The sequence below is a fragment of the Mytilus galloprovincialis genome, chromosome 7 (assembly GCF_965363235.1).
Source record: "Mytilus galloprovincialis chromosome 7, xbMytGall1.hap1.1, whole genome shotgun sequence".
NCBI classification, from domain to species: domain Eukaryota; kingdom Metazoa; phylum Mollusca; class Bivalvia; order Mytilida; family Mytilidae; genus Mytilus; species Mytilus galloprovincialis.
The window spans coordinates 12706638-12721495 of NC_134844.1; the positions used below are offsets into that span (position 1 = coordinate 12706638).

The 14858-nt window shown below is 32.2% G+C and overlaps 1 protein-coding gene across 1 annotated transcript in view; it reads left to right on the plus strand.

Annotated features, from left to right (window-relative positions):
• The window catches only part of LOC143084129 (uncharacterized), a 50293-nt gene that overhangs the window by 24328 nt on the left and 11107 nt on the right, over nucleotides 1–14858 (plus strand). Inside the window, exons 13-18 of the mRNA XM_076260537.1 lie at nucleotides 1004–1288; nucleotides 3556–3840; nucleotides 10467–10575; nucleotides 11837–11892; nucleotides 12861–12943; nucleotides 13998–14111. Of these exons, the coding sequence (XP_076116652.1) occupies nucleotides 1004–1288; nucleotides 3556–3840; nucleotides 10467–10575; nucleotides 11837–11892; nucleotides 12861–12943; nucleotides 13998–14111 (932 nt within the window). The remainder of the gene's footprint in view (nucleotides 1–1003; nucleotides 1289–3555; nucleotides 3841–10466; nucleotides 10576–11836; nucleotides 11893–12860; nucleotides 12944–13997; nucleotides 14112–14858) is intronic.

Consider the following 14858-nt stretch of genomic DNA (forward strand, 5'->3'; position numbering starts at 1 on the left):
GTGACATTTGCCTTCAAATTCATCAATACAAAAAGTCCGGGATGAGCAAATAGCAATGCATCAATTTTCTATAATGTATACGCATTTCTTGTATTTCAGACTAGACGCCATATAATTTAAAAAAATATCAAGATGAACGAAAAATGGCGATGGTGTATATTCGTAATCCACCTTAAGACAAGGCTCAAACTGTAGGTCAAATGAAATCTGATCGAATGTAATACATCAGCATTGTTTGGGGCTCAGCATGACAATTTAATGCAATCTGACTGCTAATAACACAATAAAGGTTTCAATTCCCTTAGTCAAAGGATTTGGCAATACGTTAAAGGCCCGGTCCCGTTGGTCAAATACCTCGTCACGTTTGTCAAACAGTTTATATATATACATCATTTGATTTAAAACATTGATTATCTAGACAAGCTCTTATGAAGTGCAATGTAGCACATCCATAAAATGTTATTGATCACCTGTTGATTGTATGGTAAAATTTAGATAAAACTATAAAATTAACAACGAATTGAAAATTGTCGTATTAGAAAATTGGTCATTTGATGGATAGATATACAAAATCTTTGACAAATAAGTGTAAACATCATTCACTTTTTTACAATGATAATATAAAACAATTCATTTTTCACATAATAAAGTGTCCCAAATCATTCCATAATAATTTTGTTTTACCAAATCCTGCCAAATTTTTAACAGTTTTGAAAACAAAAGATTATTTTATGTCTATTGTAGTCGGGAAAAGCTGAATGTAAGATAAAGGGGAATATCGTAATGTACTCCTTGCTTTTTAGCTGAGATAGCATTATGAATTTGAATAAAACAGATATCTGTTGTGTAACAAGAGTAAATCAGTTTGATCGCATGTAATTTTATTTTTGAAAAAATGGTGTCCAAACATAAAACATGATCACCTCATTATGTAACATATATGTATGCTTTGAAGTAAAGACCATGAATTGTTAAAACTATCTGACGTTTTTACTATTTGTAGATATAACTCAGACAACCATCTTGGAAGACTTGTATGTCGCCATAGATGAACAAGATATAACTCTGGAATGTCTGATAAAGACTGACCCGTCAAATAAAATGCTTTATTGGCTCAAAAATGAAAAAGACCTTAAACCGTATTTGAGCAGTAAATATAGTGGTGGCACACTTAGCGAACAGTCACTGACTATCAAGAATGTTGACAACAATGATGCCGGTAATTACACATGTAAATTGGAAAATCAGTTTGGGACTTCTGAGGACGTTGTTGAATTGAAAGTTCTGTGTAAGTAGACATAAGGAAACTTATCAAGTCTCATCCCAAAAGAAGATTCTTTTTAACCAGTGAACGTTCATTAACGTAACATAATATTTCAGTAAGGGTTTGAAGTAAAAGTGTTTAAATAGCATTACATAACCAGGAGATGCGAACAAAACAATGACCAAAACTTACCGGGAAAAAAATATTTTATAGAAAAAAAAATTATCAAAGCCTGCAAATAATGGCAACTAAATGTATGCTACTTTATCATTTCTAGGCTTGTTTTTTAAGGTTGTAAACAAATTGTGAGAGTCAAAATGAAACGCCACAACAGGATAAAAAATACAAATTTTAATAAAAGTAAAATGCTTACTTTTTGCTACACAATCTGCCATACGTTGCAACCTACAACAAGAGGCTGTCACAACGACAGCAAACCGGATTTATTAACATTTATTTGTGTCCTGGCAATATCACAAGAACCATTACTGATGAATGGTGAAAGTGAAAATCGTCAATATCAAATTTGACCTCCATTTTGTCAGCAGTATCAACATATTAAAATTTGAAAAGCTTAGATTGAATGGTTCATCAGTAAATGCAACAACGTGAATGGAAACGCCATTTTACGATCTTTCAAGAACCATAACTCCTGAACGGTAAAAGTCAAAATCGTCATTATTGAACTTGACCTCTATTTTGTCATCAGTAACAACATATAAAAATTTCAAAAGCTTTGGTTAAATGGTTCATGAGAAAATGCACGGACACGACTGGAAACCCATTTTTCAATCTTTCAAGAACCATAACTCCTGAACAGTAAAAGTCAAAACCGTCATTATTGAAATTGACCTCCATTTTGTCATCAGTAACAACATATTAAAATTTTTGGAAGCTTTGGTAGAACAGTTCATGCGTAAATGCACGGACACGACTGGAAACTCCATTTTTCAATATTTCAAGAACCATAACTCCTGAACGGTAAAAGTCTAAATCGCAATTATTGAACTTGATCTTCATTTTGTTGTCAGGAACAACATATTAAAATTTTAAAAGCTTTGGTTGAACGGTTCATGAGTTAATGCACGGACAACATTTGATTGCCGCCCGCCCGACCGCACAACCGCCGTACATCCCCAAATCAATAACCGACATTTTTGTCACAAAAATCCGGTTAAAAACTATATCCAGAAAGCAGTTGGGCATATTGTATCAATCCAATTATGCTGATGTAATAACACCAAAATATTCCACATTTTTAAATACACGACTTTCAAAATACTCATAATAAGATTTTTATCATGAATATTTGGACACAACGAAAATTATATATATAATACATGTTAAATGCTAGTTTTAGAGTACCTATAACCGACATATGAAAAACCTCCTGATAAAAGAAGGAAATTCGTGTAGATGAGTATTCTAAATACGTTTTACCATTGCTTCTAAAATGTAACCTTAAATTCATACATTAACGAAGACAACAATATTCAAACACAACATAATCGTCGTCTGCGATTGCATAAGGGCAAATATCACATATCAATTCTTGTATTTCCAGTTTCTCAAAAAATTCAATATAATTAAACAAGATACTAGAATCTTTGTGTAAAAAGAGAAAAGGTCCATATATATAATTTCAGTATTTCAGATACGTTTTCAATTTCAAAATAATTAACTTTCCAAACCACTAGTTTATATTAATAGGGGATTAATAAAGGAATCAAAATAGCAAAAAAATATATATATAGGTCAATGTATCTATTTTCGAGATATTATATTGACATATATTTGCGGGAAAATATTCTCTCTTGACTTTTCATAGCTTTATCATTGACAAGTTAAAGTTCTCAAAAAAATATTAAAAAATAATTAAGATTTTATAAGACTTTCACAGATGACTTATCATTATATTATTATACATGTAAAAGATTTATTAAAAGAAAAATGGGGGTCATGGGCAAATCTTTTAAGGCATTCTTACGACCGTGTTAAAGTGACCAGAAATAGAGCAATTGAACTGTTTGTGAAAGGTAATAAAGTGTTTCTTACCAAATGATATTTTCATTCTAACTGATTGAATTACAAATTTTCAACACACATGTTACTTATTCTTTTGTTCAATCGATATCCATTCAACAAAAAATGATAACAATAAATAATTAAGAATTGAATGATGATAGTTGTTGTGTATCTGACATTTGGGTTCATGTATGTACATCAAAACAAAGTAGGGTACTAAGCATTGATAAATAAGTGATATACATTATTGTTGCTTTTTTCTATAGATGTTCCACTCGTATATCAATCGTCAGATACTATTAAAGCTTTTACTGGTGATACTATCCAATTAAAATGCGTCTATGAGTCATACCCTGAACCTTCTGTGGTATTCTGGACAAGAGATGGTGAAATTCTGAATATATCTGTTTCAAAATATAATGGAAGCACAATTAATGAACCATCTTTAACCATTGTCAACATTGATCAATTCGATTCAGGCGCATATGTGTGTGCCGTAGTCAATAATATAGGAACCGGGTACAGTAGCAAGATCCTACTTTTAATAAAAGGTAAAGTAAAGATTAAAGGTGCTTTGTTAACTGAGTAATTAAAAAAACATTTTTATGTGCTCATATATTTTGTATACATTCAAGGCGATAAACATCGAAAAAAATGACATTACCAACGACACAAAGACCAATAGTCAACTTACATTGTCTGCGGAATAGCATATGGTCCTCCGAAATAAACGAAAATTTCGACCTGATGTCAGGATTTGAATTGTCAAGACTTTTGAAAGGTTTTTGAATGTAGTCATCATTGACAACCAAACATATGTCATGTTGAACATTCACTACGAGGAAAAACACTATTGTATTAATTTAACTATCTTTATGTAAATGTTAACCCTTAAAGGAACACCAGCTTTCAAAGTAATGATAACCAAAACAAAAAGTCATAAAGGAGCAAATAAAGTTGTTGTGAAACTGTTTATTCTAATTGTGACGTAAATCAGATGTGAATACTGAAAAATTCTAGAGATCTTTTAGAGTACATACGTTCAAAGACTCTGTCGTCTTGAAATACAATTAAACAATTTGACTTTTCTACACTTTACACAAGTACATGTTTTCCCCATTCCAAGCTAAATAACTCATGACATGTAACAAAATTCAAATTTTACATTTGCGCTAGACGCGCGTTTTGTCTACAAAAGATGCAGTAGTGATGCTTGAAAAAAAACATGATTCCAGAAGTGATAGATAACCAAAAAAATTAAATTACCCCATTTGTCACCAGAGATAATTAAAAGTGCATTTCCATTTATATATTAAATGTGGAAAGTATTTCATGCACGTATCTAAGGACCAAACCAGACAACAAAGCGATATGGGGCCAGACTCATTGTTTAAAATCTATTTCCTAGTGTTATTTAGAAAGAAAACAAATATATTATGGAAAGTAAATTTTCTATTATTAGTTTCGGTTACAACATAAATAAATATACATGTATTTTACTTTTGGGGAGTGGATTCATTAGCCCTAATTAAAAATCAATGCAGGCTCATAGTATTTTGAAGCATTCAAATGAAGGGAAACGTAAGAAATATTTTACGAATAAAACAAATCAAGTCTGCCCAAAAATTATTTATATTTCAAAGAAAGATTTATAGTTTGTTCATTGTAAAATTAAAACAAGAAACGTAAAGATGTCTCTGCTTATAACAGTTAAGAATCACTTCTAAATATTAAAAATCAACGATGTAACAGTAATGCATTACTATTTTATCGAAAAGATTCGTGATGCGCTAATTGCGTAATTTAAATTCTCGGACGCTGATTTTTTCCCAAAAAACGTTATAGATAATATCAGAGACATATAATACGAAACATAATACATGTATCATATGCCCCTATAATACACAACCTTCTTTAAAAGGTGTTTTCAAACACTTTATGACCGTATCTTGGGGGCACTGCTAAAATATGTTCTCAAAAAGCAAATTGTAATTTTCATCTTTAATACTTGAAGCCTCCCCGTGCTTCAGGTTTATGCTCTTATAATATACTAGATTATGGAGTGTGTGTCCGAGCGAGAACTTCTCTAGTTCATTACTTTAGGAATATTTATTAAAAAGAAGTATTTCAATATTCAGCCCCATTCTACTATTTAGTCAGCCGTCAGTCGCTACCCTGATATACCCTATTTTTTCCGGGTAACTAATACTAATAGCGTTTGACATTTTTAGCCGAACAGATTTATCATTTTTACATAACTTAATTTATTGTATGCTGATTCATATTCTAGACGCCAGTCTTTGCTCCCTTATAATATATTTCACAAACAAGAAACAAAAATGAAGCTTAGAAATGGAAAAATATTAAATACTAAACTCGTTCAATGACTTACATGTCCCCGTCTTTCCACCAAAAATACAGTAAGTTCCACGTTTAATGGTCGCACATTTTCTTTAAATTTTTAAACTGATATAACTTGAAAAACAAACAGTATTATTTATTGACTCACATGAAACAAACCGGGATGTGGTATTCAGTACGTAGGTGAAACTGGAAGATATTTATCTAAACGAACTCAAGAACATCTGTATCGTTTTAAAAGACCCAATAAATTAAAAAGTCTCATTTATCAACACCTTAAGAAGCACAATCATCCTATTAAATGTTTAGCAGTTCAACCTTTAGAAGTAGTAAATAAGCAACCTGGTGAATCTCATTCAAAGTTTGTACGATCACGGAAAATAATTGAATTAAATTGGATTAGAAATTACAGACAGTCTACCCTCTCGGTCTTAATGATAATATCATGGGAATTGGTAATATATTAAGAACCGATTCCATTAACATTTTGGATATAGTTTCTAAACCTGTATGTAAAAACCGTTCTCACGGTCTTAGAAAAAATCGCAATCAAAGAAAATTTCGGACCAATCATACCAATATTTCGGACTTAATTTCTATTTAAAAAAAAAACAACGGCAGACATTACCTGTTAACAAAGCTCTGTTCATTACCGGTTAATAGGTTAAATAAAATTTTGGAGGATTGCAACACAATTTCATATAACAGTCCAAAGTATGAAATAGGTCAAATTATTATGGCATATTGTTATTCTAAACTATTTCCAAAAATTGATCGCCCTGAAGATCATAAAAAACATTTTATTAAAATAAAGTATGTCAATAAAGGTTTAGATTTTGTAAATATTGCCGGTATATTTAACCACCATTCTGTTAAAGAACAAATTCCTGGATATTTTGACAATACTGAGCTCCCTCTTATTTGTTATATTTACAAGAAATCCACCCGGAAATTTGTGTTTAATTATAACCAATTGTGTAAAGATGCTAATATCAGTGAAAATACACCTACTTCATGTAATTGTAGTAATTCCGCATACATTTATGGACCCATTTCCCATGTTATAACAGGAGATCTTAACATCGTTCAAGACCGAGAGTTAAAAATCATTCCTCAGTAAAGGACCTAAATATCGTCCCCCGTCAGTTATTAATTGGAATGAGTGTCGTAATATCATTCACGACTCACTCCGTACTTACTGTTTGAAATGGATAAAACGGGAAAAGGCTGACAAAAAATCGTTGGACTCTTTCTTTAATTCAGTAATGAACATAGTTGATATACGTATTCAACATTTTAAAGAACATTTTATTATTAACAATAACCACAATAAACCTATTTCTCGTCTCAAACATAAACTGAAAGAACTAGCCAAGGAATTTGTTTTTGTCCCGGCCGATAAAGCTGCTAATAATATTATTATTGTTTGACGTAAATTTTACATTGAGGTTCTGAAAAAAGAAATTACCAATTCACCAACATTCCAACTGACTCCATTTTCAGAAATCGACATCTGTAACAAACATAAACTTTTAGCTACCGCTTTACAAGCAGAACCGGATACAATGAAAGTCCCTACTATGTATTGGCTTCCGAAGCTACACAAAACACCTTACAAATATAGATTTATTTCTTCTTCAAGCCATTGTTCCACTACTTAATTGTCTATTCTTCTTTATGATAAAAGAGATGATTTTTCGTTTCCTATCGTTAATTATCCATTTTTAGATGGTGACGTTTCATTGTCACCATCCTACGGTGTTTATATATCTCAACTTGTACGATTCGCTCGTGTATGTAGCAATGTTTTAGATTTTAACGAGAGAAATTTATGTATTACTGAAAAATTATTACACCAGGGTTTTCGATATCACAAAGTAGTCAAAACATTTACTAAATTTTATCATCGGTATAAGGACATCATTCGTAAATATAGCTCAACATGCAGACTTCTTATACGTTCAGGTATTTCACATCCAATTTGTTATGGAAATATTCTTTATTAAGCACAAAAATGTCAGTATTCACCTTAGAAACTAACAAAACCTTTAAATAGACTTATCAAGAAGGGATATAGTTAATATTGATTCACTTATAGGGTCTTTGCATCGGAACTAAACACATGTATTAAAAAACCAGTTGTTGGCATGACACGGATTATGTTCTTCTCATATATGTTATGATGGTATGATACTAAACCCCTAACGGGAAGGATTATGTCTGATATTCATATGATGAAATCATAATCTTTCAATCAGTTTAATTGAAGTCTGGAGCTGGCATGTCAGTTAACTGCTAGTAGTCTGTTGCTATTTATGTATTATTGTCATTTTGTTCATTTTCTTTGGTTACATCTTCTGACATCAGACTCGGACTTTTCTTGAAAAGAATTTTAAATGTGCGTTTTGTTATGCATTTACTTTTCTACATTGGCTAGAGGTATAGGTGGAGGGTTGAGATCTCATAAACATGTTTAACTCCGCCGCATTTTTGCGCCTGTCCCAAGTCAGGAGCCTCTGGCCTTTGTAAGTCTTGTATTTTTTTAATTTTAGTTTCTTGTGTACAATTCGGAAATTAGTATGGCGTTCATTATCACTGAACTAGTATATATTTGTTTAGGGGCCAGCTGAAGGACGCCTCCGGGTGCGGGAATGTCTCCTACATTGAAGACCTGTTAGTGACCTTCTGCTGTTGTTTTTTCTATGGTCGGGTTGTTGTCTCTTTGACACATTCCATATTTCCATTCTCAATTTTATATCTGATAAATTTGACTGCATGACAAGAAATACTACAAAAACATTGGTTATGCACGACGTATTCCGATATAAGACGTGTGCCGTTACAATATCAATATCAGTTTTAACGCATCAGCGCACACAGGTTTGTCGAATAGGCCAGTATGTAAGTTTTTAACGACCTTACACGGTCGGCGAATAGGCCAGTTGATTAGATCAGAAATATAAATACACACATTTGTGTATAAATGTCCCTGATTGGATGAAATTAACCGACAACCACGCCTACCTTATTAAACTAATACCTAAATCAACCACACTTGAAAGAAGCATTTTCAAACATGGATAAGATTACTAGAGATTTGGTTGGGTATCTTTATTTGAAAAAGTTAAGAATCTTTATTTAAGCACTGTATTCAAACTTAGAAGTATAAACTTGCCTTGAATATGCGACGGGTGCTTTTTATTTCATGGCTTGGAACTCTTGGTTTAATAGCTTCCATGTGAAAATCTGCACTATATCAAGGAGATACAACCCCTGGTGTAACGTATCGTCTGGAAGATCAATATAAACGCTGTAAGCCGGAGCTGCTGGGATTTCGGAATGTTGTTACGTAGAAATTTAAAATTTAGAATTGGAAAGATGCCAATATTTCTTTTGATGTGATGTTTTGTTTTCAACTGATCTTAATTTTCAATATTTAGATGCAAGTCACACTATTAACAAGCTTAGCTGCATCTGGTATATCCTTTATATCAAGTTCGAAAGGAGAGATGCGTCACCAAGTTTTTAATTATTTATTGAGTTTGAACGTCCCTCTAATATTTTTCGCCCCTGTTTTTTGACATTGTGTAATTTTCGTGAACGCTGCATTATTATTGTACGAACTGATTGGCTGATGCATATGCGTTGTTTCGATTTGGTGACCGCGGCTGTGGTATTGGGCGATTTAGTAGCCCTTGCATCCTCATTATGTTGATCTCAAAGCAGTTACATTGACATATCGTCAATTTGGTGGCCATTGTTTTTGTATTCTGTCAATTTGGTGGCAGCTTCATTGGTATTGTATTGAATTGTGTGGCTGCAGTTGTGTCTTTGTGTCCATTAAGCAATAGCTGTATTACAATTTCGTTCATTGTGTAGACGATAAATATGCATTTGTATGATTTTTTGCAACCATTTGCGTTATTGAATCAATTTTGTAGCTACTGCATCGTCAAGTTTTTTTTATCTCGTAGCAAGAGCAGACATTTTGTCTTTCTGATTGACTCTGTATTAGCACTATGCCTATGTAAGGCAGGTTTTAACTAATTGGTGTTTATCTGGATATGGTTGCAACATTGTATGCATAGAATCTATTTGGTAACCGATGCCTTAATATTGCATTTATTTTAGTTGGGAAGCATGATAGTGCATATTGTTATTGTACAGTTTTTGGTTGCAGTACATGTAGTTGTAGCATGTTGTTGATTCGGTAGTTTTGCTTTAACATGCATCAATAGAGTGGCCGATGAATACCGTATAGCGGGTTATTTTTGCGGGGTGTAAATTTTCGCTTATTTTCGCGGATAGAACAAAATCGCTAAAACAAATTCCGCCAAATTAAAAGTGTACATTCAAAAGTATTGATAACAGTTTTGAGTTCGCCAAAATATTTCGTATACCTTATTCAATAAAAATCGCAAAATTTTGCACCCGCGAAAATAACCCGCTATACGGTATGCATTGTATTGATATTGTGACAGCATTAAACGTTGTTTCTGTGTCAATCTGTTATTGTTATTGTAAAGATGGTTAGTCGCTGTTTTGACGTTTTGAGGATTTGGTGGTCTCTTCATTGGCAGTGTGTTGATAAGCCAGCCGATACATTGACATCGTTTTGATTATGTGACTAATTCATTTACTGATCATCTCTTTCTTAATATCAACATTATAGAAGCAGACGTTTATCTTTGTTAAAGAAAAGGATTAAAAGGATGAAAGATGAAAGCATTGTACATTTAAGGAACTCGTTGGTTATTTTAGTTTACATTTAATAAAAATCCAGTTTTTGATATAACATTTCTTTATTAAATTGCAGAAAAAGTCCTTACAAGTGCAGACAAAGTACCTGTCGTTGTTGGTACAGTCCTAAGTGTTGCTGTATTTCTCTTGATATTGTTTACAGTTCTTGTGCTATTGATGAAGAGGTAAGAGGAGTGATATATTATGAGGAAGTAGTGTAAGGACGGATAATTACTGTAATGTTCCATAATAAACAACTTTCTGTTTGTTTTGACTATGTTAACTGGGCACAAACTATAAGAAAACAAATTGTGTCTTTTAGGATAATAGTACTGGACGAAGTGGTACACATTTCACGTCGGTTAGGGAGCAGTTGCGAATACAAAAGTGTAATCGGTAAAAAAAAAGACCACCAATACCCGCTCCGCTGCAAAAGGGACGCTACCTAAATTTGTACTTGATCTGAGTTTTGTTTTAATAAGTGTTGTGTATTAGTCTAACACCATTTGGTTAAGGCTAACCTAATTTAGAAAACATAAACCAAAAATTCAGATTTTTTTTCGTTGTGTAAATAATTAAGTCCAAGTATCGCTCCATCTCATATATTGATAATAAGGTGAATTTTTAAACATATTAACACTTTGCTCTATTACAAAAAAAAAGCTTACCTTCGTAAACGAAAATGATGTCTTAACATCACTTATGTTACACAGATGCCAATAAATCATTGTTTGTAATTAGTTTGTTTTTAGATGGGAATGTTAAATACTTCTAGTTTGAAACAGTTACTTACGATATCAATTAAAAGCTTATTTTTTTCTTTGATACTAAACGTGTTTTGTTTCTAAGTATTATCTATGAAATAATGTAGGATAATATTACAACTGTGAACAAAATGCCACTTCTGCTGTCATACTTAAAAGCGTCCATTACAGGGACTCGAAAGGGATATGGTTCTAAAGATTTATGCTTGAAATAAGTGTGATACCTGTTGACTTTGGGTTACAAAAATGTCAATTTCTGGTTCATATATTAGGTACCTTATACCCATATTGTGTCATGTAATTAAATACGTGTGGTAAAGTGGGATAAAACTCCTATATTAAAAGTGTTTCGTCAGAAAGAGTCATTTATAAATCACACTATATCATTAAACAAATATTTGTGAAACAAAAGCGATAGAAACAAAAAGGTGGGAAAACAAAGTGAAACTCATAACAAAGGCAAAAGTCATCAGACAAAAAGTTTGAAATACGTAACGATGAGTAACATATTTCGTTATTTGTCAACCCCCTTCTTGGTACAGCAAAATCAAACATCATCACTATTTGACTTTGCAGATATATCGTCACAATCTGTGAAAAAGTGGTGTCAAAGCAACATAAGGTCTTGCAATTTCATGTGACCCAAATATTATAAAAGTGTTTTTATTGTTATTGATTACAGGAGACGAGTAAAGAAAAATCAAGAATCAAGCTACGAAACAAATGAGATGATTAATGGTAACATTATGACCGTTATGGAATAACCGTTTCACAGATTATATCGGATATGTTTCTTACGTCGTTACTTTAATCCCCTTCCCTTTCATGAATGTGACCTACCGAATTATACTATTTACCGGATTTGTTATAACATGTTCAACACGACGGGTGCCACATGTGGAGCAGGATCTGCTTACCCTTTCGGAGCACCTGAGATAAACTCCAGTTTTTGGTGGGGTTCATCTTGCGTATTATTTAGTTTTATATGTTGTGTCAAGTGTACTATTATTTGTCTGTTTGTTTTTGTTTTTTTTTCATTTTTAGAAATGGCGTTGTCAGTTCATTTTCTATTTATGAGTTTGACTGCCCCTCTGGTATATTTCGCCTCTCTTTTTTATTTGTTGCTGAATTAAATGAAAACAATACAATCTACAAAAATTGCAAACATTTTATATAAAGTAAAAACAGTAAAACAAATACATTGTTTATTCCATTGCAATAAATACTTATATAGGTAATTCTTTAATATAAACAGTGGTTGTCGTGTGTTCCTGTGTTAGTGATGTTAGTTTTATATATTTGATTTTCGTTCTTTTTTTTTTTACATTAATAAAACCGTTAATTTTTGCGTTTGAATTGTTTGAATTTGTCATTTTTGGGCCTTTTATAGTTGACTATGCGGTATGGGCTTTGCTCATTTCTGAACACCGTACGGTGACTTATAGTTGTTAAATTCTGTGTCATTTTCTCTCTTGTGAAGATTTGTATCATTGCCAATCAGACCACATCTTCTGTTTTATAGTACACACAACAAAAGCATTAAATAATAATACTGAGGAAATTCTGTTTGATTTTCATTAACACAATATAGAATACAGACCAATGGAGAAAGATGTGATCTACATCAATTCTGTTAGATATAAAATCTACGTGTAAACGAACTGTCAGCAGCATGATATATGAATTTCATTTTTTTTTTATTCAAGCGGAAACTCATGCTTACGGTAAAACAGACACTTACCATGACTATTGCAATTCAAACATGAAGCAAACCCCCGCCACGAAAAATGTAAGTATTACAAAGTATAATCAATAGAATATATATTGTTGTGTATATCACATATGAATTACTTTTCTGTTCCAAGAGTTGGATTCATTGTAAAAAGACTTATCTCATACTGATTACGAAAAATAAAATTCAAATACTTTTTTTCTCTCGACAAAATGGTAAAAGAAGCTACTTCCAGTTTCAGAGAGACAGTTCCATTTCAAATAATACATTAAATCTGAATTAATAGTCTTGCTATTCAGTACGAGCCAATGCTCCGTGTTGAAGGCTGTTTAGTTGACCTATAGTGGTTTAATTTTTACAAATTATGACTTGGATTGAGAGTTGCTTGATAATCTATTTTACTTTATTTTCCTTTTTTATCAATGTATTGTGAAAAACCTCTAAAAAGGAATACTCACCACTTAGACCCAAAATGTAATGGAGTGGCGCCTTGTCGTAACCAACAATCAGACAAAGTTTATGTCGATAACTCTTCCGGTTTCGATTGGTCTCGGAAATACAAGCTAAAAATTTGATGAATCAAGTACCTCTAATCAAATGACTCTACAATGATGATGATGTCTCTATCACTTACCGTTCGTGAATTACACTTACATGTCCGAATTTGTCAAATAAAAAAAGGAATAAAATGTTATTAGAAAAAATGTTGATTTTGGTTTTGGTTACTGCGAGAGAGTGGCGTAAACCATAAAAGTTTACGGACAGAAAATCATCATCGAAAGTAGTATACGATTATACAAGTTTAATCTTGAAAGCGTTATCGATATCATATGCCAAATCCCTTTTGGTATGCAGGAATTAAAACAGGAACATCAAAAACTAAGTTGTTACATTACTCAGAATAAAATCAAAAAGATTTGATCGCATTTGTTTATTTTTTTTAAATTATATAATCATTATAAAAATAGGTCTGTTGTTTTATCGGATAGCTAATTGTTCAAGATCTGATTTCTTAAATTCTTGACTGAATGCTGTTAATGCAAAACTTATAAAAATATATTGTATACCTATCAATTTAGGTTTGAAACGTCTAACTTTGTTTACTCTATAGGATATCTCTTTGATGGGAGGGGATTGTTTGCTGAAAAAGTATAATGTTATAGAATTGACGAATCGTCTTAATAACGCAGAATCACTGGAAGCAAGAATTAGAGCAGAATTTATGGTGAGTTTATAATTTTAAGGAAAATATGAATGCACCAATGCCTTGTTTTAGCCTACATTTTAAGTATACATATTGCCGTCTCAAAACTTCATGCAGATTATAAGCTGCACAGGTTTCTATACTTTCATAATCTTGAAGTTTGAACCCGTCTTTGTTTTCTCTCTCCAACTCTTTACTCGTATGTTGTATTGCAGTGTAATAATTAATTTTATGGAAGATTAACATTCTGGTACTTAGAACCATCACGACCAGACTTAAAAGCTTGGCCGCTGGCAATGTTAACATTACGTCTGTCCTGATGAAGTGGGTAAATGTCCTCCGTTACACCATAACCCATGGTGGAGCTCCTAATAAAGGAGGGAGATACAAATCATACAGATATTACATACATACAACCCGAAACTATACATGTGACATGTGCTATTGGCATCGGTATCGGATTCGACGCGGAACTTGTAAAGTCTTGGCATTATTCATTGTGTGGTGGAATTATGTAATTTGTTTTATTAACACAATTGTCATAAATCCTTTATATATCAAGTTTAATTCTTCGATTTGTCGTTTTGATTTCATGCCGGCTAAAAAAATCGTCATTTAAGTGTTATAGATAAAAATCCGAAAAATATGGATGAATAATTCTTTAAATTCTTTCAAGCTGACATTTTCAATTGTCTAGTTGTTTATGAGAAATGTCAAGTTGAAAATAGAGAGCTTACCAACATTATGTCCCTGCTGGTTTTTTTTCTC